At 42.6% G+C, this 25,922-nt stretch overlaps 2 protein-coding genes across 7 annotated transcripts in view; one reads left to right on the top strand and one right to left on the bottom strand.

Annotated features, from left to right (window-relative positions):
* The window catches only part of MIA3 (MIA SH3 domain ER export factor 3), a 58,532-nt gene extending 37,636 nt beyond the window's left edge, over window positions 1-20,896 (top strand). For 2 of the 6 annotated variants that reach the window (XM_035010069.1, XM_035010071.1), the window contains 22 exons: window positions 2,269-2,290; window positions 3,022-3,110; window positions 3,356-3,433; window positions 3,517-3,627; window positions 4,842-4,913; window positions 5,088-5,192; window positions 5,856-5,978; window positions 6,065-6,176; window positions 7,271-7,326; window positions 7,417-7,507; window positions 7,623-7,761; window positions 13,159-13,260; window positions 13,915-13,975; window positions 14,084-14,119; window positions 14,193-14,260; window positions 14,384-14,484; window positions 14,652-14,789; window positions 16,193-16,261; window positions 16,382-16,464; window positions 16,603-16,674; window positions 18,126-18,276; window positions 19,220-20,896. In XM_035010069.1, the coding sequence (XP_034865960.1) occupies window positions 2,269-2,290; window positions 3,022-3,110; window positions 3,356-3,433; window positions 3,517-3,627; window positions 4,842-4,913; window positions 5,088-5,192; window positions 5,856-5,978; window positions 6,065-6,176; window positions 7,271-7,326; window positions 7,417-7,507; window positions 7,623-7,761; window positions 13,159-13,260; window positions 13,915-13,975; window positions 14,084-14,119; window positions 14,193-14,260; window positions 14,384-14,484; window positions 14,652-14,789; window positions 16,193-16,261; window positions 16,382-16,464; window positions 16,603-16,674; window positions 18,126-18,276; window positions 19,220-19,530 (2,190 nt within the window). In that variant the 3' untranslated portion in view covers window positions 19,531-20,896. The remainder of the gene's footprint in view (window positions 1-2,268; window positions 2,291-3,021; window positions 3,111-3,355; window positions 3,434-3,516; window positions 3,628-4,841; window positions 4,914-5,087; window positions 5,193-5,855; window positions 5,979-6,064; window positions 6,177-7,270; window positions 7,327-7,416; window positions 7,508-7,622; window positions 7,762-13,158; window positions 13,261-13,914; window positions 13,976-14,083; window positions 14,120-14,192; window positions 14,261-14,383; window positions 14,485-14,651; window positions 14,790-16,192; window positions 16,262-16,381; window positions 16,465-16,602; window positions 16,675-18,125; window positions 18,277-19,219) is intronic. The other 4 variants (XM_035010072.1, XM_035010074.1, XM_035010070.1 and 1 more) reach the window with 3 other exon arrangements.
* A 920-nt stretch (window positions 20,897-21,816) lies between these two features.
* Window positions 21,817-25,922, bottom strand: part of AIDA (axin interactor, dorsalization associated) — a 37,718-nt gene continuing 33,612 nt past the window's right edge. Inside the window, exons 9-10 of the mRNA XM_035010080.1 lie at window positions 23,758-23,875; window positions 21,817-23,635 (exon numbers count right to left, since the gene is read on the bottom strand). Of these exons, the coding sequence (XP_034865971.1) occupies window positions 23,539-23,635; window positions 23,758-23,875 (215 nt within the window). The 3' untranslated portion in view covers window positions 21,817-23,538. The remainder of the gene's footprint in view (window positions 23,636-23,757; window positions 23,876-25,922) is intronic.

The following is a 25,922-nucleotide window of genomic DNA, read 5'->3' as shown; positions in this document are numbered from 1 at the left end:
TAGAAAAAATGCTACAAGACAACAAAATAGTAAATTTCATGCAAATTTATCTAGGATGATAGGTAATTTTGTAGTACTTTTCTACATGTATCTGTTTCACAGATTTTCTAATTTGATCACGTGCTATTGGGCTCATAAAATATCTTTTTATTTGGAAATACAGATTATGTAGTATCCAAAGACACACTATGAAATTTTTATTCCTTAAGAGTCTCTTTCCGTGCAGAACTTGTCTTTCGTGCTTATCTATATATATATACATGCTCATACATACTCATTCTTGTGGCTGTATTATATGTCATTTTGTTTCATAGTTATCTAACGTAACAAGAAAGAAATCATTCTGTGTGAATGAGCTTTGCAGATTAAAAGCTTTCAGGTTCAGTTGAAGCTTAACAGTTAAAGTAGCCAAAGCATTGGATGCATGTCTTTCTAAGAGTATTTCTTAATTTTATCAGACATATCATTGTTCATAAGCTTTCTCTCCTTGCACAAGTGATGATAAAATCACTTAAAAAGAAGGGTCATTTGCTTGGATTCCCGGGAACAGTCCTCTAACCTCATGGGATTTTTCCTCAGATGAAAGGAGAAAGGGCGCATAGAAAGGATGAGTGGAATGGGAAAAGGTGAAAACGTGTTTTATTTCCCACTCTTGTTTCTCCCCTCTTAAAAATCCTAACAACTGTTTACATTTCACAGGGTGATGCAGGCTTTATGTCCTAACTGCTGCTTCTCAGCCTCAGCATTTGACTTTGGAACCTTTGGTCCCTGCTCTCATTTGCCTGCTTCTTGCTTCTTCCTCCCTCCTCCTGCCTATTGATTTGGGTGAGAGGAGAGGAGAAGAAGCTTTACTGTTTCATTAGCAAGGCTATTACGTGGGAAAGACAGTCATTTCTTTCTAGTTGGAACTCTGAATGCATTTTCCTATAGCAACATTATTATACCTGGTATTAGATACTGTAATAATGAGATATCGTGGATGATTTATGGACTGAGCTGAGTATCTCATTACCATTTATAGCTTTGAAAAGTGGAAATAAATTCTGGGTTACAAAGACATTCGGTGACACAATTTTTTAAAAAAATGGAGTACTGCTTAGATTTTTTTTTGAGATTTTATTTATTTGTGAGAGAGAGCGCGCACAAACTGGGGAGGAGGGGAGAGAGAGAAGCAGGCCCTCTGCTGAGCAGGGAGCCCGACTTGGGGCTCGATCCCAGGACCCTGAGATCATGACCTGAGCCAAAGGCAGAACTCAACCGACTGAGCCACTCAGGTGCCCCCTGCTTAGATTTTGTAACCCTATAATTCAGTGCTGTCTTTAGAGAGGATTTAGAGGTTAGTTGTCATTTTTCTTCTTGCTTGTGCATTTTCCTCTAGCGGTCTTCTTTCCCTTTCAGGTTGATGACCACTTTTTTTAGGGGTTTGGGAAAATCAGATAATTATTAGATCTCTAAATTCAGGTGGTTGCCAACTTGTAATAGGATTTCAAAGATGTTTTCTGGTGAGGGAGAGAGACATATCTTAGTACAAAGATTATGCCTTTAATTTTGTTTCCTGAGAGTTTCGTTGAATGATCATTGTTTCTAGACCTCATTCTGGCTATTTGGGGTTGTCAAATAAATGATTTGGGGTAAAAGAAGCATTAGCATATTTAATATGAAAATACCCATTTCCATTATTAATTATTTTTTTTAAAGATTTTATTTATTTGAGAGAGAGGGAGAGCATGAGACAGAGATCATGAGCAGGGGGTAGGGGTAGAGGGAGAAGCATACTCCCCTCTGAGCAAGGAGCCCAATGTGGTACTCGATCCCAGAACCCTGGGATCATGACCTGAGCTGAAGGCAGATGCTTAACTGACTGAGCCACCCAGGTGCCCCACATTTGAAATGCTTTTTAACCTTTTCTTATTTTTTTTTAAAGATTTTATTTATTCATTAGAGAGCATGAGCAGGGGGAGAGGCAGAGGTAGAGGGAGAAGCAGGCTCCCCGCTGAGCCAGGAGCCCGATGTGGGGCTCGATCCCGGGACCCTGGGATCATGACCTGAGCTGAAGGCAGACTCTTAACCATCTGAGCCACCCAGGCGCCCCAGCCTTTTCTTATTTTTTAATCCTATGGATTATTACAGTGAACCAAACTGTTACTAAATTTTCATTTTGTTATGATTTGACTATTGTATTCAATATTTCTATAATATTATATAGTACTATAGTATTTCTGTTAATAAAATGTTTTGACATCAAATTTAATTTTATTTTTCTTCTAGGTAAAGAATAGAGTATATCAAGGTAAATATTTAGGCTTATTCTGTTGTTTATACTCTTCCCTCAGTATTGGTGTTAGATATGAGTTTATGTAAGCTAGAAACTAGATACAGTGACTTCTGATGTCTGATTGACTTACTCATTCCTGAACATTTGACTAATCCTAGGTTACTAGCTTGGATGACAGAGTAGATGGTGATACTACCAACCGAGATAGGATATGAGGTGGAACAAATTGTGGGAGTAGGAAGAAGATGATTAGTTTGATTTGGGGCAGATTGGCTTTGTTGATTTCATGCAAATTTATTGCATGTGAACAGTGTTCTTGTGCTAATGGTTTAATCGATACAGTATATATTTAAGTAGGTAATTTGAGGAATAGAGATGTAAATCAATGTGCTTGTATTTTTTGTCTTTTTCTTTTTGCAAGTGACATATATTTGAAATGATCACATTTTCTAAGAAGAAAGGTACTCCATGAAGGGAAGGATATCAAGCTAAAATATTATATTTCCTATTTTTGAAATAAATTTAAATTGGAATCTCACTGAAAGAAGGGTCCTTATTATATTTTTCTTATTTTAGTAGTATTTTTACACCCTTATTTGCCATTAACTGCAGTTTGCTTTTTTAAAAGCATTAGTGTTAAAAAGTTCTTTTCCCTCATAGTGCTAGGTAACATACTGCTAATACATTGGGTAATTTAGTTTTATTTAGTCATCATAATAATCTTATGGATTTCCCCTCCCCTTTAGTCACTGAACAGCAGATTTCTGAGAAGTTGAAGAATATCATGAAAGAAAATGCAGAACTTGTACAAAAATTGTCAAGTTATGAGCAGAAGGTATAATTATTCTTTCATTATTTCAGTATTTTCCCCTCATGATTCCAGCTTGAATTATTTCCTCCTGTGTTACTCAGTTATTACGGTATTTTAAAATTTCATTATTTCCTACAAACCATCCAAATCTGAAGTAATCATCATGTGTAAAGTACAGCTTTCTTCTCTAAGGGGTTACCTACTCAGAGATAAGTTTTGATACCCCTGTGATTTATATTTCTGAATTCTGCATGCTTTATTTTATATAGATTAAGGAGTCAAAGAAACATGTTCAAGAAACCAAGAAACAAAATATGATTCTGTCTGATGAAGCAATTAAATTTAAGGTAAAAATCCCTTCTCTTTTTGAGATTACATTCTAAAAACAAAAGAAAATGTATTTACTAATTTTGATGTTTTTTTTTAATAGGATAAAATCAAGAAACTTGAAGAAACTAATGACATTCTGGATGATACAGCTAAAAATCTGCGTGTTATGTTGGAATCTGAGAAAGAACAGAATATCAAGAATCAGGACTTGGTAACAGTTTTGCTGCAAAGCATTAACTGTAATTTAGCTTTCAGACTGTTCTGTAGGTAGGATGGATTGAACTCTGCATTTTCCCATGCTGTAACCAAAGGAAGATTGGGGCACAGGGAAGTTGAACCTACATCCATCTGTCTTCATGGAATCTTAAGTGCTAATACCACACGCTGTTCTTTTCATGGTCCTAGGAAGTATTTTTGTCCTCAGCCCTGGATAATTTCCATATTGCTTGGCTCTGCCTTCTGAAACATATAGAGCAACTAAGAAACCGTAGCCCCATTCAACAGTTCTAGTACTTTGTTTTGTTTTGCATGATTCCTTTTAAAAACAAGCCTTTTAGAACTGTTTTAGAACTACAGGAAAGTTGCAGGGGGTTCCCATATATCGCACACCCAGTTGAGCTTGTGACCTGGCTGACCAGGTATTTGCCAGGTGTCTTCACTCCATATTTACCCATTCCCACTCTTGGTGTACTGTTCACTTTGGAAGGAAGTACCTACGCCCAACCTGTGGTTAAAAGAGTGAAGAGTATGCTCCACCTCCTTGAGGAGGCAGTACTTTCACAGGCTATTTGGAATTCTTCTGTAAGTGAGATTTGTTTATTTGTCCTCAAGTTGAACCATTTTTAGTTCAGGCAAGAGAATTTTTAAAGTGACCTTGGGGATTTTTTTTTTTCTCTACCAGTAGGAAAAACCATTGGTTTTAGCTGGACTACTTGAAAAATTTTTTCTTTCTTTTTTTTTCCTGTTTTTTTTCACCTTTTTGTCTGGTCATCTACCACATTATCTCATAGCCAGGAAGGTTGTGCATGACACATAATAGAGCTCCAGTTATTTTCTTCTTTCTTTTTTTTTTTTTTTTAAACTTTATTTATTTGTGAGAGAGAGATAGCGCTCAGGCAGAGCAGAGGGAGAAGCAGGTTCCCGGCTGAGCAGGGAGCCCGATGCGGGATTCGATCCCAGGACCTCGGGATCATGACCTGAGCTGAAGGCAGACGCTTAACTGACTGAGCCACCCAGGCGCCCCTATTTTCTTCTTTCTTCATCTCTCTACATTCTTGACTTTTCTCCTCAGCTAAAACTGAATCACCTGCTTTTACCTGATATGTAGCAGATGGCTCTGGGATAGCATTTCATCTTTTTAGCACATATCCTACTGTTTCTACTAAAATCCTAATACATTTTTTGTGTTCTTCTTCCACATGGCAGATACTGGAAAACAAGAAATCTATAGAGAAGTTAAAGGATGTTATTTCAGTGAATGCCTCAGAATTTTCAGAGGTAAAGCTGCCTGTAATTTCTACAAGATGTTAATAGGGTGTCTTAGTTTTGTAGAGGAGCAGACATTTGATAACGTGCTAGAATATGCAATAAATGAAAACTGTATGACGTCTGATTGGGAAAGTAACACCCCTCCTTTGGAATTAATTCACTAATAGGAGTATTTTGCATTAGGTTCAAATTGCCCTTAATGAAGCTAAACTTAGTGAAGAGAAGGTGAAGTCTGAATGCCATCGGGTTCAAGAAGAAAATGCTAGGCTTAAGAAGAAGAAAGAACAGGTAAAAGTTGATGTCCTAGATTATGTGAACTAGGGAACTGAGTATCATTACCTCTTGAGTATCTTTTCTCAGATCTGTTTTTAAGGAAATGAAATATGTATGCGGAATTCTATTCTTAGATATGCAAAGTTTAAGCTCCCAAAATTGAGTGCATGTATATATTCTCCATCTGTTCTGGATTTTCTGTTCTCTGCAATGTCTTACAGCTATCAGAGTGTTTTTAGTCTTTGTCTTGTCAAATACCAACCAATTACTAACTTGAATAGCCTCAGTGGGATGATGGATTTGCTTCTTAACCAAAGAATTAGGTATTTATAAACCTTTTTTGAGCAATTACTGCTTCACTAACCAAAGGAAGGTTACATGATCTGGAGTGTGGACATGGGAGACAGTGAGATGTGCTCTTCCGTTCCTATGGAAGTGAATTATTTGAATGGGCTGCAATTTTCTGAAGGATTCAATAACTGGATTGACTTCTTGACGGCTCTCATGTTCTTAATGCAGTTCTGAGGGTAGGAGCCACTCTCCCCTCTCCCTTCACCAAGGCCTCAGTCCATAGTGACAGGCCAGAAAGTAGCATGGCCCTGTTTCATTCACATGGTCCTGATGTGTCCAGTGCAAAGAGCCCTAGCCTTTGGAAATTCATGTGTTTTACCTTTTCAGTTGCAGCAAGAAATCAAAGATTGGAGTAAATCACATGCTGAGCTCAGTGAGCAAATCAAAGCATTTGAGAAATCTCAGAAAAATTTGGAAGTAGCTCTTACTCACAAAGATGATAATATTAATGTAAGTTCATTCTCTTGAATACATGCTTAATTGTCATGAAATCTGTTTGAGAAGCTTTTTCTAATGCCCCTTTACTTCTCTTCTAGGCTTTGACTAATTGCATTACCCAGTTGAATCGGTTAGATTGTGAATCTGAATCTGAGGGTCAGAATAAAGGAGGAAGTGAGTTAGATGAATTAGCAAATGGAGAAGTGGGAGGTAAGTTTGGTTTCAAGGAGGTTGGACCTCATTTTTTGTTCCTGTCTTTAAGTACACGATGCTCCTTTTTGGCTAACTAACTTCCTCCTTTTTTTTTTTTTTTAAAGATTTATTTATTTTAGAGAGAGAGAATGAGCAGGGGGAGGGGTAAAGGGAGAGGGAGAGAATCTTAAGCAGACTCCCCACTGAGCAAGGAGCCCAACATAGGGCTTGATCTTAAGACCCCAAGATCATGACCTGAACTGAAACCAAGAGTTGGACACTTAACTGACTGAGCCACCCAGGTGCCCCTGACTAACTTCCTCTTAAGTGTTAGTTGTAGATGCCTTATCACTGGACTTAGAGACACCTCTCTGTGCATTGGGCCGAGGTGGGTTGCAGGGCTGTGATACAGCAGTGGGTGTGCAGTGAACAGGGACTCTGCTTTTCCGTCCCAGGGAGGACTGTTCGTGCACACTGGAGCGAGGGCAGCATAGCTGTGACTTAAACCTCTCAGTGTGAGCACCATTCAGTAGGAGAAATTTATTTCTCAGTGCCGTGGGGATGACCTTTGAGTTTAGTGCTCATCGTCTCTGTAGCTCTGCAGTTTTAAGGCCCATAGCCGATTTCAAGAGTACTAAAGTCGGGGAGCCATAGACTAAGGCCGCGAGAGTGGAGCTAAAGGGTAGCAGTGTTTACTGATGAAGGATATGTGTCTGGACACCGTTTTTCAAAATCAGATATTGCTTGCACAGTGGGCATTTTCAACCACACCTGGTAGCAGATTCAAGGGGAGAACGGAAGAGGAAGTCTTTTTAAATAAGATACGTGACCAGGTGGACATAGATCTGAGCGAGAAAGAAGAGCCTTTGTTCACACATCCCTTCTTGTTTGAGAATGGCATGGATAACACTTTTCTTGTACAAACTGGGAATTCGCTTTTTGAATCTAAGTTTGCAATTCTCTTAAAAGTCATGGAGCCTAATTAGTTCTCTGGGTTGATTAGTTTTTCCTTTGAATGTTTGAACATGGTAACTGTTTAGTTTTGGGGAAATCAAGAAAATACAGTTAAAAAGCAAAGGAGGAAAAGGCAATTAAAACTTTTTGTATTTTAGGTGACCGGAGTGAGAAAATGAAAAATCAAATTAAGCAGATGATGGACATTTCCCGGGTATGCGCTTTTTTGTGGAGTACTGTGAGTGCCTGTGAATTCTCACTGTGCCTCCCTTGTAAGGATAGTTCTCTCTCTTGGAATTTTTAGACACAAACTGCAATATCAGTAGTTGAAGAGGATCTAAAACTTCTACAATTTAAGCTTAGAGCCTCGATGTCTACTAAATGTAACCTGGAAGGTAGGCTGCTTCCTGAGAAGAAAGTGCTGAGTCTCTCACCCCTTCCAGCGCCGCCCTCTCTGCCAGTTTGCCAGCCCAGTTCACATACCCAGCTCAACCATTTTATTCCTTCCAGACCAAATAAAGAAATTAGAAGATGACCGCCATTCACTGCAGTCGGCCAAAGCCGTCCTGGAGGACGAATGCCAAACCCTGAGGCAGAAAGTGGAGATTCTGAATGAGCTCTATCAGCAGAAGGAGATGGCTCTGCAAAAGTAAGATGTTCGTGCCTAGTCATTAGCCGTCTTGTCCTGTAAGTGAATGTATGGACTACTGGACAGAATGTTGTCTTTTTTATTTGTAGGTTTTTTCTATCTGTAGTGAGTAGAAATTTGTCTTTCTTCCTTTCTCGTTTCACATAATTTGCGTTTTCCTTTCCACTGGAGTCGGTTGGCAGAGATTGTTGCCTGCAGTTTGCTTGGCAGGGAGTGGTTTACTGGTGCGGGCGGTTCCTCTGTGGCACACTTGGTGAAGACCCAGTCCCTTTCGTGGCTCCACCACGTCCTTTACTTTCTTTCTTTGTGGCATTTTAAGTACGTGTGATCTGTCCTGTGTCTGTTCTACTACTTCTTAATACAGCCTTTCAGAATCCTGAGTGATTTGTAGGGCGTGATGTTTAGTAGAATAAATACTCCAAAAGGAGTATTTAGTTATTTGAAGGTATCCTAAGTTTTGGACTTTAGTCAAATGCTCAGGTTAAATGTTACATACTGTAATTGTGGCGAGGATGTTTGGAGTTTTAAATATAGACATACCTGTTCAGTGTGCATATTTAGGTATTAATCTCCTGAAACCTCCATCTCAAATCTGAAGTTAGGTGTGTGTTTTGAAAGAAACACTTTTGTAGTTCATTTTAAGTTTTTTTCTCCACAAAAATACCTGAATTCTCTAAAAGTAGGTTGTCCATGGCGGTGGCTATTCGGGTTTGCTTCCTTGCTTTACTCTGGTAGATACGGCGGCCTCTGAGAAGGCTTATCCTGCCAAGCAAAGTTCTTTTTTAAATGCTCAGGCTGCTATTGCCTGATGCCACGAAACATCGAAAGCATACCCCTGATGCTTTCTCGGATTCTTTGCTCACCGTGCAGTCAGTTCAGATTTTCCAGATTTTGCTCAGGCCCACTCTAACTACCTGGCCTGTTTTAGAGAAATATTTCTAATTTCATTACTTTTTTTTTTCTTTCTTAAGAGCACTTTTTTGCCACCAGCAGTTACCTTAATTTTCTGACTGACAGTTGTTTTTCTTCATGCTGGTCATCGTGGCACTGTTTTACTCTGTCTAGCATGTCTGGTTTGTACCCTGCACTCCATGCCCACAGCCTGGGTTGGTTCAGCCCACATCCTCTTTCCTGCCAGTTCGTGACTAGTCCTCTCACCACCTGCCGTTTCTCATACCTTCTGGGCTCTCATTCATTCTCTCTCAGCCTCAAGTGGACTTCCTTAAAATGCAAGTCTCTGCATGGCCTCGTGTGCTTAAAATCTATCCAGAGTGCTCCATTCTCTTGTGGATCAATTCCAGACTCTTGCATAGGCACGCAGGACACTTCCCCTCAGGTGTCCGGAGCTGCTTCTCCAAGGTGCATTTCCTGCAGCAGCTTCTGATGCTTTCTGACCTGAGCCACACTGAACACAGTTCCTCAACCACTCTGAGCCTCATTGTTACTATGTATGCTGCTTTCTGTGCAGTAAAATGTCCTTTTACAGTTTTCCCTCCTGGCAGTCTCTGCCCATTGAGAAAGGTTTATTTCCTTAAAATCTTTTCTGGAGCGTGTTGTAGCATAAATAGGTATGTAGCTATAGAGACTGGGTGAATGCACATTTTTTCTATAATGTAACTCCCCTTTCTCTCTCTCTCTCTCTCTATATATGTATAGGTTTAAATCTACCTGTGACTGGGGCACCAAGCTGGCTCACTTGGTAAAGCATGTGACTCTTGATCTCAGGGTTGTGAGTTTGGGCCCCACGTTGGGTGTACAGATTACTTAAAAATAAAAAAATTTAAAAAGTAAAATAAAATAAATCTACTTGTTACTATTTGCTTTCTGTTTGATCGTCTGTTCTGTGTTCCTATGTTTCTTCCTTCTTTCTGTCTTTTGGATTGAGTGTTTTTAATAATTCTGCTTTTCTGCTCTTTAAGCTTGGTAATTAAAGGTTGCTCTTTCTCTCTTCCTGTAATTACCCTAAAGACCACAGCATGTGTCCCGAACTTGTTACAGTGTGACATACGTGAATAGATGTACCTCTTTCTGGGCTTTAGCTCCTGCTTGACTTAGATGCTATTTGAATGACATCTGAATTCTCTCTACACCTAAACTCCAGAGACATTTCGCTGTCAGACTACAGCGCTTTCCGACCAGTGTTCATTCTGCTGACACACACATAGTTCCTGTAGCTTTTCGTTCTCTTCCACACCTGTAGTCTTTCATTGGGGGTCCCTTTCATTCTCAAAGGACATCCTTTAGTCACAGATATGATCAGTTTATCTTTGCATGAAAACGTCTTTCTAAGGATCGTTCTGCTGGCTGTAATATGCTCGCAGTTACTTAATTTCATGACTTTGAAAATCACCAGTTACTTTCTGGTTTTATAGTTCTTTGAGGAGTCCAGCATCCGTCATCTTTTCCCTCAGTATCTCACTGCTGCGCTTGCAGCCTTCAGTCATTCTTTCTGGTTCTTCAGCAGTGTTATTGGGAGGTGTTCAGGTGTGTGGGGGGGTGTTTGCCTTTTTTGTTTCTCTACCCTCTCCCCATCTCGTTTGCATTTCTGCTTGGGGTCATTGGCACCTTTTGATTTTGGGGGCCTTTCTTTGTATATTGATTCTGCTTTATTCTCTCTTCTTGTAAGGTTCTATTTAAATTTTTTTATATTTCCCCTGTGTCTCCTACATTCTTATCTGAGTTGCTGCATTCTGGATGGCGTTATTTCTGACTGGTTTCCCCATGTCTGAGATCTCACTCCACTTTGTCAAATCAGCTGCTAAAACCATTCAGTGAGGGTATTTTTATTTATTTGAGAGAGAGAGCACACGAAAGTGTGCACGTGCACAGGGGGTAGGGAGTGTAGAAAATCTCAGGCAGAGTCCTCTCTGCGTGAGGAGCCTGACACGGGGCTCAGTCCCACGACCCTAAGATCATGACCTGAGCCTAAATCAAGAGTCAGACGCTTAACTGACTGAGCCACCCAGGAGCCCCTATTTTTTGAGTTCTTAATTTCAATTACTATGTTTCAATTTTATAGGTTCTGCTAAAATTTATAATTTTGACTTCCACTTCTTTGAAATATAAGCATAATTATTTTAAAGTCTGTGTAATGATTTAGCTATGGGTCTGTCCCACTTGTTTTTTAGATTTTGATCACAATGTCTTGTGGAGGGCCTGTCAGTTTTGACTGAGTGGCAAAAATTGTCTATAATAATCGTAGAGGAAACTAGAGGTCTAGGATGACGTTATTTTCCTACAGAAAAGATTTGAGTTTATTTCTAGCATGAGGTCATTACTTTAATCCAGTCGGCAATTCAGGTCATTTAAAAATGGCCTTGTCCCTTCAAAGGACACTGTGTTGCCTGTTTGCACAGCTCTTTCTAGTCCAAACCCAAAGCCTCGGATTTTTACTGGAGGGTCCCCCCTCATTGGTGACCTTGAACTCCATTTTTCTTTGAACCCAGATCTGTTGAAAGCTCTGTTCAGTCTCCTTATGTCTCCATTGTCTTCAGTGCGTGGAATGAACCTGGGGGAGAGGTGGCTTCAGATGCCAGGCTTTCTTGTAATTCTGAGGTTCCTTTTTCTTCTGGAGCTTGGCCTTATACATTAACTTGTCAGCTAATATATTAGCTCTCTGATGCCTTCAAGCACATTTTTTTTTTAAAGATTTTATTTATTCATTTTGACAGAGATAGAGACAGCGAGAGAGGGAACACAAGCAGGGGGAGTGGGAGAGGGAGAAGCAGGCTTCCCGCAGAGCAAGGAGCCCAATGCGGGGCTCGATCCCAGGACCCTGGGACCATGACCTGAGCCGAAGGCAGACGCTTAACGACTGAGCCACCCAGGTGCCCCCAAGCATATTCTTTATATTTTTGTCCGATGTTCTAATTGTTCTCAGTATTCTCGGACCAACTCATCCATTACTGGAAAAAAGATTGATTGATCTTTCCTTCAAGACTCCCATTTTCTTACCGCCCTTCCTAAGCCAGAGTCGGATTTTTCTGTTGTTATGTGCATCTTTTACATATTAAACTGTGAGCTCTGTTAGTGCAGGGATAGTACTTTGCCCATAGTTTTATCATAGCATCTTAGGAGGTAACCAATATAGTATAGCATTAATAAAATACTTTGCTGAGTAGTGAATGGGCAGTTATAAAAGAATACATAAAGCTTTTTCTCTTTCCCATTATTAAACTTTTTAACCATATAGTTCTCATTTTGCTTCTGATTCATAGAAATTAAAATTTCAAGTTAAGTATCTTCTGAATTAGACTTCTAGGCAAAGATGTGCAAGGGTAACAAAATAGCATTTTTATTTATTTATTTATTTATTTAAAGATTTTATTTATTTATTTGAGAGAGAGAGAATGAGAGAGAGCACATGAGAGGGGGGAGGGTCAGAGGCAGAAGCAGACTCCCTGCCGAGCAGGGAGCCCGATGCGGGACTCGATCCCGGGACTCCAGGATCATGACCTGAGCCGAAGGCAGTCGCTTAACCAACTGAGCCACCCAGGCGCCCTAAAAATAGCATTTTTAAACCCTTAAATGTTGCTACCATTGCAATCTATTATATATATATATATATTTTAAGATTTTATTTATTTGATAGAAAGAGAGAGAAAGAGAGCACAAGCAGGGGGAGCAGCAGAGGGAGAAGCAGACTCCTTGCTGAGCAAGGAGCCCGACAGTCTATTTTATAGTAGATGGGCATCTTGAGCTTGAAGGTTAATTGGGGTAAAACCAGTTAACAGTAGGTAAGACCCTGATTTTAGAACAGTTGGGATTCTTTTTCTGTTTTATTCACTAGATATTGCTAATTCTGAGGTTTTTCTCTTTCTCGAATCATCATTCCATTGAAATAGGTAGTAGGAGTTCCATATCTGAAGTGTGGGAATGTTCTGTGGTTAATTGCATGGGTTAGAAGCTAGAAGACCCGTTTTAAAAGGCTTGCTTTCTTTTTCTGGCTATCTTATCGCGGTACCCATCTGGGATTGAGAGGCGGTCCTTCCATGGTAAAAACAGGGGAAGTAATTACAGATTTTTCTGTGGTAGGAATAAGGGAAGTGTAATTATTCCTTGCTTTGGCCTAAGAAGCTTAATTGTGTGAGGTTGATCAACCATGGCCTTCCACAGTCAAGTAACCTTTCAACGTGTTAAGCACAAGGAACTTGCCTGTGGGCATAGAGTGTGTTTGACGTTTGCTAAACTATTTACGAGTAAAAAATTACAAGTCAGAAAATGCAGGTGATTTGCCAACAGGCCAGAGATTGATTTTTATCCTGGAATGGCAGGTTTGAATTCTTTCCTGACTTTGTATAGTCTGTTTTAGAGGGGAGGGGAGGTGATTGTTTGAGGCATTCGGACAGACTGCTGGAAGACAGAAACACGTCCGACTGACAACGGATTTTGTCTTAGGAAACTGAGTCAGGAAGAGTATGAGCGGCAGGAGCGAGAGCAGCGACTGTCGGCTGCAGACGAGAAGGCGCTTCTGGCTGCGGAGGAGGTGAAAACGTACAAGTGAGTTCAGCTTCGAGAGCGGGGTCCGTGCCGGGGGACTGCTGTTGGCGTCTTTAAAAACTGACATTGTGTAGAACAAAACAGCACAGAACATAAGTAAATGGTCAGAGGATGTGAATAGTTAATTCCTATGAGAAAAAAAAATGCATTTTAAGTTAACAAAGGGAACAGTGTCGCAGTAACAACCACTGCCGTATCCCGTAGTGGCAGGGCCGTCAGGGAACGCGGTTCGTGCCGGGCGTTTCTGTGAGTTGGAGGAATTCTTGCAGGAAGCCCGCTTGCTCTAGTGATGATTCCGGAACCCTTCCAGCAGTTGTGCCACTTGATAGACCCGGTATTCACAGCTCTGGGCAATTTTCTGTGGCTGTCCTTAAAGGAAGAAAAAGCTTTGTGGAGGAAGATAGTCGTAGCAGGATTGCTCGAGAACGTTGAAGAACAGTCAAGAAAATTACAGTGTGTCAACTCAGACTCTCCAGCCATTAAATAATAAGGAGATTAGGTAGTCTTAGTTTTGATCGTATTATACTCTTACTGTAACCATGTGAGGATGTTTCTCCATGTGAGTGTGGGTGTTGCAGGAAGGGGGGCACGGTGAAACGGTTTCAGATCTTCATTAGTTGCACTTCAATTGATAAAAGCAAGTGTGATTCTTAGGCGCAGAATTGAAGAGATGGAGGATGAATTGCAGAAGACAGAGCGCTCATTTAAAAACCAGGTAATTCTGCCCTGCGGCTGTGGGCTTCTTGGGTGTCTGACAGAGAGGCTGGTGGGGGCTGCGACGGCGAGTTCCCACACGGGGTCGTCTGTGCATTGTCTTTTTCAGATTGCCACTCATGAGAAGAAAGCTCATGATAATTGGGTAAGATGTTTTTTTCTTTCCTTTATTACGTGTGTAGTCGGCCACCACTGATTGGGATGTTTGTCTCCCACAGCTCAAAGCCCGGGCCGCGGAAAGAGCTATTGCCGAGGAGAAGAGGGAGGCCGCCAACTTGAGACACAAGTATGTGGTTTGGAATTCCAGCTTCCCAGGGCGCTCGGGTTTCCAGAGGCAGTGCTGCTTGGTATCTCCTAAGGCACGGAGGTTGTAGTTCATATTTAAGTCCATTCTTTCTCCGTATTCAAGGTTACTGGAATTAACCCAGAAGATGGCCATGCTGCAAGAAGAGCCTGTGATTGTGAAGCCGAGGCCAGGCAGGCCCCCCACCCAGAACCCTCCGTGGCGAGGTGGGCCGCACTTCCGGGGCAGCCCCCCAAGGCTGTGGTGTGGACTGTGTGTGTGTTACCTTCTGGTGCTGTGTATCTTCATTCTGATGCCCTTAGAAGTCATCCCAGAACTTACTAAAGAAAAGAAAGGTTGCCTCAGAGTGGTAACAGTTCCCTGTCGTCTTCAGGTCCTCTGAGCCAGAATGGCTCTTTCGGCCCGTCTCCTGTGAGTGGGGGGGAGTGCTCCCCTCCTCCGACGGCTGACCCGCCTGCAAGGCCTCTCTCCGCTACGCTTAATCGAAGAGATATGCCTAGAGGTGAATTTGGTGAGCATTCACATTTTACTTTGTAGTAAACCGTTTCTAGAAGTTCCCCTCCCCTTTTATTTGAGAATTCTTTGTTGTTGTTGTTGTTTTAAATTTAAATTCAATTAATTAACATATAATGTGTTATTGGTTTCAGAGGTAGAGTTCAGTGATTTATCAGTCTTATATAACACCCAGTGCTCATTCCATCATGTGCCTTCCTTAATGCCCATCACCCACTTACCCCATTCCCCAACCCCCTCCCCTCCAGCCACCCTCAGTTTGTTTCCTGTCATTAAGAGTCTCTTAACGGTTTGTCTTGAGAATTCTAATGCAAGCAGCGTTTTAGAATTTGGGTCTGTCCAAGATAGGGAAGAAAAAGTCTTAATTTGTCTTGGTGTGTAGTCTGCCACAAGATCTGCATTAGAATAGAAAGCATTTATTATTAACACTAAAATAACATATATAAGTATTACAAAATAAATACATAAAATGTATTTATAAGTAAGAATGAATAATTGTTACTGTTTGCTTTTTACTTTTTTACTGTGAAGTGTAAGTGTTTATCTTTCCATTTCTATGGAGTTCCTCTCTTGGATGTTACAAAAGTAGCTTCAGGACTGTAATTAATGCAGCATACATCCATTTCTCGTTAACACACAGTGCTGTGAGTCTGTTTCTAATCAAAGACACGTCTGTAATACTCGCTAAGATACGGAAGTCAGATCACACAGACTGAAAGCATCAGCCTGTACAGCGCTGTACCAGGCCTGACTCGAAGCAGCAGCTGGTGCTATTAACGTGCAGGTTTTATTGCTGTTCTTTGAATCCAGCAGTTCTTGTTTTAATTTTTTTTTTTTTTAAGGATTTTATTTCTTTGACAGAGAAACAGTGAGGGAGGGAACACAAGCAGGGGGAGTGGGAGAGGGAGAAGCAGGCTTCCCGCCGAGCAGGGAGCCCGATGTGGAGGCTCGATCCCAGGACCCTGGGACCATGACCTGAGCCGAAGACTGACTCTTAACCGAGTGAGCCACCCCGGCACCCCTCTTGTTTTAATTCTTTAACTCTGCGCCTAAGTTGGGATTTGCCTTCATGTATTATAGGAGACCCGTTTTTTTTTTGTTTTTTTTTTTAAGATTTTATTTATTTGAGAGAGAATGAGAGACAGAGAGCATGAGAGGGAGGAGGGTCAGAGGGAGAAGCAGACTCCCCGCCGAGCAGGGAGCCCGATGCGGGACTCGATCCCGGGACTCCAGGATCATGACCTGAGCCGAAGGCAGTCGCTCAACCGACTGAGCCACCCAGGCGCCCAGGAGACCCGTTTTTAATGTTGCTTTCTAGGTAGAGTTGAACCCTGACCTGTCCACAGTTGGTTTGTTTCTTCTGAAAAATCCATACCAGGGCTCTGTTCTTTCTTTCTCAAGGGTCAATGGATGGACCTCTGCCTCGTCCTCGATGGTCATCTGAGGCATCTGGGAAACCCTCTGCCTCTGGTAAGGGATCTGAGTGTGTTCAGAGTCTAAAATCATGGAAGAAGTGGGCAGAGGATCTCTTATTCTTCCTCAAAGAGTATATAAGTCAGGATAAGTCTAAATCCGTTCTCTGGCCTTCAGCAGATCCGGGATCTGGTGCAGCTCCCGTGATGAACAGCAGCTCGAGAAGCTCTTCCCCTGCTAAGGTGATGGATGAAGGCAAGGTAAAGTCTGCCTTAGCTCTGAACTGTAATTAGGTATTTCAGGAAACCTTCAACTTTTGCTGCAACACCCTCTCTTTGCGTCACCCATCTCCTGTTTGTGTGTCTGTTATAGCTGTACTGTCTCATTTTTTTAAAAAGCAAACTGTTCCCCAAGACCCTGAAGGCCCTTCAGTTCCCAGCAGTACATCTGTGGCTGAGCACTCAGTAGTAGTAAGTAGTTGGAGGTTGAGGACTGAGCTGAGCTGTTACTTGGTGTATTTCTGGAAAGGATATGAAGAGAAGAGCATGACACTCACCTGCTTTGCTTTGAATTGCACGGCAGTATTGATCTTACTGTTGTCTTTGACTTGGAAGTGTTGCTGGGTTGCTGAAATCTGACTGGTTGGGTCTTCTTCTTTTTCCTGTTTGGGTCAGGCTGTTAACCTGGTGGGAACATCTGTTGTGACTAGCGAGTGCGGAAGCTCATCCCTGCAACTTGATACTGTGCGTGCTTCAGCGTTGAGTGTTCTGAGGCAGAGTGCATTGATTATACGTAGCATCGCTCCCCGTTTATGTCTGCAAGTGTTGCTGTTGAAGAATTACCTCCAGTTGTACACTAGGCAGACCCTGGTTGGAATAACCGGAACTTGCAGATTGGTAATGGGAGAACGCTTGCTGGAGGTGAAGTCAGGCATTCCCGTTGTGCCCGTTGCAGCAGTAGCTTTCGGGGCCGTGCACATAAGCGTATTCTCTCCGAGAGCTGCACCGGGCCTCTGAGCATGGCTCCCAGCGCTGCTCTGTGCTGAAATCAAAGTATGTGTGTTCTGATTATTTCGAATTTCCAACCCCATTTCCCATGGGAAAGGTCAGCGTCTCGTAATATAAAGCACAGCATTACTGGTGCCCGAAGGTAAATATTAGAGCCGTGCCTGCCTCCCTGTATATAGAACATTGCTTCTTTTGGAAAATGCTTCCAAGTTTCAGCGCAGGACTCTAGGAACACGCATCTCTTGAGGTCTTTTTATCCAAGGGTAGCTTGGCCCTGAGACCCCTCTGGAGTGGACTTCCGAGAGCAGAGGCTCCTGTGTTGGAGACGGGGGCAGGGGCGCAAGGACAGGCTTGGAGGCAGACCTGATCTGAGCTGCAGCGTGGCTTCTTACCAGCAGATTATCTGATACTCTGTGCCCTTAGGTAAAACAGGATGTTCCTGCTTGGAGATTGAAAGATCTGATGAGAGAGAATACGTGAAAGGAAATCGAAGGCACTCTGAATAGTGGCTCTTGCGACATGTGTGGAGAGTGGATTTTTCTTTGCCCTTTTGTTCTGTCCATGCCCGGTGGGAAGGACGTGGCGGAGTGAAGGGGTCGCCCTAGGAACAGATCATGGTGTTTGTGGGAGGCCCCCTCTGTTAGCGTCCCTCAGCCATCCTCTTGCTTTCTCTCCCCCTTGCACATTCCAGCAGTAACGCAACTCCGGGGAACCTTTTCGCTTCGGTGCCATCCCTTTAACCTGCCTAAGCTGCTGGCGGGACCAGGTGGGAGGGGGCAAGTTTGGTTGCGCTGCTTCTGTTCTTTGGACAGGTGCCTGACATCTGCTTCGTTGGGTTTCAGCTTTTACTGGTGTTGGTGCTTTGGTGTGTCATACCAGAGTCTCTCAAAACTGTAATTGCTTCTGTTCTGCAGGTGACTATGGCTGCAAAAGGGCCCCCTCCTTTTCCAGGGGTGCCCCTCATGAGCTCCCCCGCAGGGGGCCCTCTGCCACCGCCCATTCGATACGGACCACCTCCTCAACTCTGCGGGCCTTTTGGGCCTCGGCCATTTCCTCCACCGTTCGGTATGATGATTGAGTAGTCGTAATTGACTTGTAGAGTGTAATTCCTCTTTTCTCTCTGTGCCTTGTTGAAATTTTAATAGTGGCTTTTACAGGCCTATGTAATGAAAGTGCAAGACAAGCAAGTGCATCTCAACTTTTCCTCAAGTTTTTAGGACACACGGGGTGCTGCATAATCCCCCTATACTGAGATGGGCAGTAGATCTCTTGTAGACGAGAGATACTAATAGAAAGCCAGAAATACTACTTCTGCAGATGGCTAGAACTAATTCTCCCACCTCAAGAGGTTACCAAGTCCCCTAGAACATAGATACATAGATTTTGAGACATAAAGCTTGTAATCACGATGAAAGTATAAGCAATGGATCAGAGAGTATAAAAGAGGGAACAATTCAACTTTGACTTCCTGCCTTGGCAATAAATGAGAAGTGTTAGCCCTAGAGAAGGTTGTGTTTAATGCCTAATAAATGTTGCAGAATTTAATTAGGGGGAGCTAGAAGGCCTTCCCCAATAGGGCAAGCGCCTGGACTTGGATGGCAAGTTTAGGTCCATGCGGAGCTACTGCACGAATCATCGACACAGCAGTAAACACTGGAATTTCCCTTTATCAAAATGTCTTTGTTGCATAAAGCCCTTATTTCGTAATCTGTCGTCTTGCTACGACCTAGGGCACTTTCAAGTACTAAACCAAGCCCTTGTGAGAGAAAGATGGCAGAACTGTGTCATAGAAAAAACACAAGCCAGCTAGAGCCATGTTTAAATCCTGCCTGTGTGGCTTCCTGGCTGGCCATCGGCATACAACTTACCTCAGTTTGCCTCGTCTCTGAAGTCGGGGATGCCACCATCTGACCTCTGAAGTTGTGAGAAATTATAAAGACTGACATACCCAGAGTCCTCCACGTTTACATGTGTTCGTATGTATTTACAGGACTTTTTATTTTTCCAGGTCCTGCTTTACGTCCACCACTAGGCTTAAGAGAATATGCACCAGGCATTCCACCTGGAAAACGGGACCTGCCTCTTGATCCTCGAGAATTTTTACCGGGACACACACCTTTTAGACCTTTAGGCTCTCTTGGCCCAAGAGAGTACATTATTCCTGGTACTCGACTACCACCTCCCACCCATGGCCCCCAGGATTATCCACCTCCACCTGCTGCAAGAGACTTACTGCCTTCTGGCTCTAGAGACGAGCCCCCACCTGCCTCTCAGAGCAACAGCCAGGACTGTTCACAGGCTTTAAAACAGAGCCCGTAACTCTGACCTCTGACATTTAGTCTGAGAAAATGGACTGTGTACTATTCGTTAGAGTTAAAGGATTTCATTGGCTTCAGAATCCAAAAGTTTATTTTAAAAGGTTTGTTTTTAGAACTAAGCTGCCCTGGCAGTGTGCATTTTTGAGCCAAACAATTGAAAAATATCTTTTCCCCCACTAAATAAAACCTCATAAGCTAGAGCCTCTTTACAACTTTGAAACGTGCAATAAAGAATACCTGTGTTTTAGTTAATGTAGCGTATGTAACTGCTAAATGATTTAGAATGTCATGAGAAATATGAACCATTTCCTGTGGAAATGCTTAGAAGAACACGTATTTCCATTTATTATCCTATTTTTAGTGTACACCAGTTGAACACAGCGATGGTGTTTATTAGCTTGGTTTTTTAAAATACTGGTCGCAAAGACTGTTATGCTAAAAATGTTTACTAAAAGATCACTAAACTTTCTCTCCCTTCTTGCCAAAATTCTTTGTAGTGATAGTTCATAAAAATTTGGTTATTAGTATTCCCAAGTGTCTGTTGCTTCATTGGATTGTTTTCTCATGAGACTTGTACCATTCTGGAACCGTGCAAAGCCAGGCTCACAGAACTGCCCGCATTGACTTGGCAGCACGCTCCCTGTGGCTCAGTGCTCGGGAGGTTCAACCTCAAGTCCCCTGGAAACACCACAAGCACCGTATGTCTTCCTTGTCCTTCAGAGAAGTCAGGGGCCCGTCTGCGGCGTTCATGTGCTTTCCAGTGACTTCAGCTGCTTGCTTGATGATGGTCTCCTGAGTGTGAGCTTACAGTAGCAGCAAGAGTTGTTGGACCTGATGTTCTGTTGCTTTTACCATCCTTGCATTAAGGGTGCATAACAGAAAACTGAAAATGATATGTTGTGACCATAAAAAGTAAGGAAATTTCTTTTGTAAAAAGTACGGTCTATTTCTCCCATATGTTGCCTCTGGTTTTCAAAGAAAATGGCAAAAAAGCTCAGAAGAGCAATACTATGAGAAAGAATGATTTAGGACTCTGTATGGCTTTAGGCTGCCCGCAGTTCTTTTTGTTGATTACTACTCCAAAATTAGTATTTGAATGTTGGCACTTTTATTTAAAAATCAGTAAATCTGAGAATTTGGGATTACATCATATTTAAAGTATTCCTATACCTATTATTACATCATGTTTTTTAAATTATTAAATCCAAAGTATAAAAGGCTGGTAGTAATCACTGCGTAGACTATCCCCTTCTCCAAAGTTCTATGTCCTGATACTACTGAAACCTAGACCATGATCTGTCACCGTTATAATACTTAATGTACTAATACCCTGTAAAATAAAAAGAAGCAAAAGCTTCACTGTGAAACAGATTTTTTTTTTTTTTTTTACACTAAACTACCAGAAGATATCACTTTGGAAAGATAAGGACCACTGAAAGATGACAACTCTTTAAAATTCATAAGGAACATACACATTGTTCTTCAGGAAGAGAATTCATATATGTCTTCCCATTTAATATCAAGAATAGAGGAGACTGAAGAGGAACACCTCCACAGTTACTAGCAGAGGTTATTTTTAACCATGTAAAATAAGACTGAATCCACAAATACAACTCTTGAGAAAGGTCAGTCTCTTCAGGACACAAAATGATAAGGTTAAGATAATTGCTAATTTTATGTAGTAATGAAATACATGATAACCTGCTAGCAGAGATAATCAAGTTGGAAAGGTAAATTAGATCTATTATAAAACCAGAGCTAGTCTTTTTTACCTCTCAAGTATTTTTGCTGTTTGTCCTGTGTCTCCTGTTCCCGGGAGTCCCAGGGAGTCTCCCGCTCACCTGAGCCGCGCCGCTGCCTGGCCGCCTCCCGTGGCCCCGGGGCCGCCGCAGAGCCGGGTGGCTCCCTGTCCCAGCGGCTTCACGGGGCGTCTGCAGCTCATCGCGGGTCTGGGCTTCGACGCTAAAATTCTCACTTACGAAGCAGCAGCGTTTCAGCCTGGAGACATTTCTACTACGGTTCTGCTTTTTTTTCATTGGAGGGTAAAAAATAATTTGTGGGAAGTACAGTATTGTGTGTCTCCTGCTTCCAGATGATCGCCTGTCACCCCATTCAGGTCTGAATTAAAGCTCCGCTAATCACACAGCACTCCACTCACGCTGCTTTAATACTGCTGAAAGCACTAGTTCATACAAACCATACTTATGTGAACGACAGCAGGTGCTGCTTCATATAGATTATCACTGACATACATGTCTTAGGGTCTATGAGAAAAGAGACCAACGGATCAGTTTCGCTACATTTTAATAGTAGGTACTTTAAGGGATTATTTTTTAGGTCTCGTCAGCAACATCAAACAGAAGGTACTGAGTACTCCACAGGGTACAGAGCGCTGCCAAGCACCTTAGAACATTTACAGGACTTGGAGAAAATGTGGTTCTTGCCCCTTGAGGAGCTGACAGTCGGGGGCTGACAACTCAGTCTAAGGGTTGAGTGAACAACAAGGTAATTTATTAAGGCAAATTCTTCATCCCCTTGAGCTATTGTGGACTGAATCATTTTTGGAATTAATCTAATTAAGACAGGAGACAAGACTTAAATTTGGTTGAGAATTCTTTCCGGCTCCCAAGTTTTTAACATCCATCTTAAACAGAACCAACAACCGGAAGTAAAGACCAGCTTTCCCGAAGTGCAAGGGCTAGAACACTTCACTGTGGCTACTTATTTTAAATAGCACACATTGAACGGTAGGACTAGGGTTATTACCCCAGTTTAAAAACAGGCCAAGTACTGGCGCTGCGTCCCCCTCGTGCTAGCATTGGTCATTCAACATAGTGAACGTTAAACGTGTGGGTCTGCATCTAACTCACAGAGAGCCCGCCCCCAATGTTAATGTCCTGTGTATCGAATACCCACCTCGTGTGTCCTCTGCAAGTTTTATTTATGCCCCATTAAGTCAAAAGTAATGTAAATAGTCAAATTATAATAAGCTAATGACCTGCATATTTCCATATAGATGAAAGTCAACATATCTACATAGGAAATAAATGGCAATCCTATCTACCTATATAAAAACAACTAGAGTAGCTCCAGATTTTGCATACTCACCACTCTAAGAAGAGGTATGCAGGCTTTAAGGTTTCACAATCAGTTGTCAGAAAAACAGCAGTTACTCCTGCAGTATCTCATTAGCATCTGACTCAAATTAGATTACATGATTTAGAAGACGTTACAAAGCCATCTAGAAATCTGTAATTATTCTGACATGGTTCCATCATTAACCCTAGAATCACTCTCAAAGAATAACAATGTGATGTAGAAGAGCAGCTAATCAACGGTCTACAAATGTGCTCTTTCAGAAAAACAATCTGGTCATCTGGAAAAGCCACAGCTACAACCTGGGAACCCTCCCATCTGGGATACTGATCTGGCCAAGGCACACGATTTCTAAACAGGAAAACTATGAGATCAGGGTGAATTTAGGCCACCTCGGAAGAGCAGCCTATAATTTTCCAAACTGACCTCCCTGGGCAGCATGAACGGTCCAATTCCTCCTCTCAGAACAGTTTCATACTCTCCTACCCCCATCAACCCAGAGTTTGGCATTAACTCAAAAAACCAAAAAAGCATATTGGAGCAAAAGTGAACGGATGTGTAAACTCTAGCACATTCTTATTGCTGTATTAATTTTGAAGACGAGCACATCCTACCCACAGCAGTGTTGTTCCAGGAAGCAGGGCAGGAATAGTGGTAAGTTAGAAAAGAGACTATGAATTGCACAAATACTATAAAAGTAAAAACATGTTTCAAAACTACAATAAGCCCGTATCCAAAGGAGTCGTCTAGGTCAGTGGCGTGCTGGGCTGTGAATCCCGCGGGCTCGCTCTGGCCTGCCGGCGCCCGCGAGGCCGGCCTCCTGCCTGGCGGCGGGGGGATGCGCTACACGGAGCCGGGAGGGCTGCCACTGGGTGGGAGAATTCACAGACGTTCCAGGTGACTCGTGTCAGGATCATTCCTTGTGCAAAGTCTGATGTAGATGAAGATAAAGTGGTTTCTTGGTCAATAACTGCAATTTCTTTCTTTTAAAGTCAGTGGGTTTCTTGTATCTGTAAGCACAGTAGAAAAGTCATGGTTTAACATACTTGGATAACGGAGCTGTTCTGCAGTCACACGCTACGGAGCACCAGTCAGCGTTACACGGTTCGAAGCGTGTGCGCGCATCACTTACAGTTCTATTACAATCGGCCCGGCTTTAATTTCATCCATCTCCATGAAAGCAAAGCACTTGGTGCTGGTGAACCTTTTTTTAGGCTTGTAGTGTTTGAATTCGAAGAAGATAGCTGCACCTAGGGAATGAAAACAAACCACATCAGCCACAGACGGCGGCGGACTTTCATCGTGCCCATCGGTTCCTCCATCACCGGAAGCACAGAGCACGCGGCAGCCGGCGTGACCTGACAAGGTAACCTTTGTCAAACGGTCTCTCTGAGGACGGCACTGTAGCTGCCACCTAAACTCTCCATCTGAGCGCAGTGACATTTCTCCATACCCTCCACTCCTACACGGCCCAGCAGAACTTCCTGAGCTGGGCTGACTTGAGAACGTACGTAGTTCACACACGGGGAGAACGCCTTAAATGCCACATAGTGAACACAGAGGATGCTCGTGAAGCATGAACGTGGTCCACAGACACTCAGCAAGTGGCCGAGGCCTGTAAGAGTTCGTCAGAACATCCAGGCTCACAGCTCTGCTCCTCCCCCTGAAACAAAAGCTCAAAAATTCAACTGTTTTGGGTGTTTTGTTGGAGTTTAAACAATATAAATCATGTGCTGGTTCAGTTTTTAACTATTACCTGTTTTCTGAGACCTTTTATAGTATTCAAAGCAGTTTTGTTTCTCCTGGAATTACACATGTTTTGGAAGACCAAGGTCTAAAGAAGAGCAAGCCTATTCCTAGTCCACCCCTCCCCCAAAGAGCAAGCAGCAATGAAAAATTCAGATGTTTTTATCTCCCCAAAGCCCAAAAGATAAGCTCTCCCCACAGAAAGCAGCTTACAACAGAATTATTTGAGAGAGGGAGCGCACACATGTGTGCGAGTAGTGGGAGGGGCAGAGGGAGAGAGAGAGAATCTCAAGCAGATTTCCAGCTGAGCACGGAGCCCAACGCGGGGCTTGATCTCACGACCCTGAGATCATGACCTGAGCTGAAATCAAGAGTCAGACACAATCGACTGAGCCACCCAGGTGCCCCAAGAACCATTAATTTCTAAAGGCGGCACGGAAACTAGTTGGAAGGAAGTTGGGGTCTCACTCTTAACTGGCTACTTATTAGTTCTGCCTGAACCCAAGTGGGGCTGGATCTTGCTTGGCTTTTAAGGACAACACACATCCAATACTTTTTAAACCGAGGACAAGACTCACAAGTGACAAGAGCTTTAACAATGTTCAGAACTGGGCGCCTGGCTGGCTCAGTCGTTGAGCGTCTGCCTTCGGCTCAGGTCACGATCCCAGGGTCCAGGATCGAGCCCCGCATCGGGCTCCCTGCTCGGCAGGAAGCCTGCTTCTCCCTCTCCCACTCCCCCTGCTTATGGTCCCTCTCTCGCTGTGTCTCTCTCTGTCAAATAAATAAAATCTTAAAAACAAAACAAAACAAAACAATGTTCAGAAGTGTGTGTGCCATCCTGGTGCCTGGATCCAAATGGAGCACCTCCTGTCACAGGAGCAAAGAAACAGCAATTGCTTGAGAGTGGGACGTGGGTGAGGGACAGACGGGCACAACTGACCGTCTACTCCCTGCCCCCACACGAGGGTTACAATTATTAGTCCCCAAGATATGACCCTCCGTATCTGCCAAAGGGTAGCTTCTCTTCTCCCTCCCACAGAAATAACAGAAGCAATTTGTTATTAAAAACCCTCACAGATTTCTAAGGTAGCCGAACACATTTCTTCATCTCTGCAGCTGTGAAGCCCATCTCCTTGTCATCATGACTGTGTCTCAGGTCTGAATAAATGTGAAATAAAGTCATGTTTGCAAACAATACTAAAGTTCAAGTATAATACCATCATTTTAAGGAACTTAAAAAATGTTTCATTATTCATCTGCATCATCAGTAGATAATCTATTTCCTGCATCCTGGGTACGGTATGCACAGCTTTGTCCTTCGTGGTGTTTATAAGAAAGAATGGAACGTACGAGGAGGCTGGTGTACGGAGATGAACGGAAATTCTTGTAAATACGAAGACAGCGTCTTCGTCAGCGTGTATCCATTCAGACTATAGTAATACTGCACATAGTAAAGTCAAAGCTCGAGAAAATGAACAGATGCTGAATCTAGTTCTATTTCCAGCATCTCGCGAATCCTCCAGAACACAGTGCACTACAACAGAGAAGTCA

The sequence above is a fragment of the Mirounga leonina genome, unplaced genomic scaffold (assembly GCF_011800145.1).
Source record: "Mirounga leonina isolate KUSES-001 unplaced genomic scaffold, KU_Mleo_1.0 Mir_154, whole genome shotgun sequence".
Taxonomy (NCBI): Eukaryota; Metazoa; Chordata; class Mammalia; order Carnivora; family Phocidae; genus Mirounga; species Mirounga leonina.
Note: the sequence above shows the minus strand (reverse complement) of the source record. Positions and strands in the feature narration are given on the sequence as shown.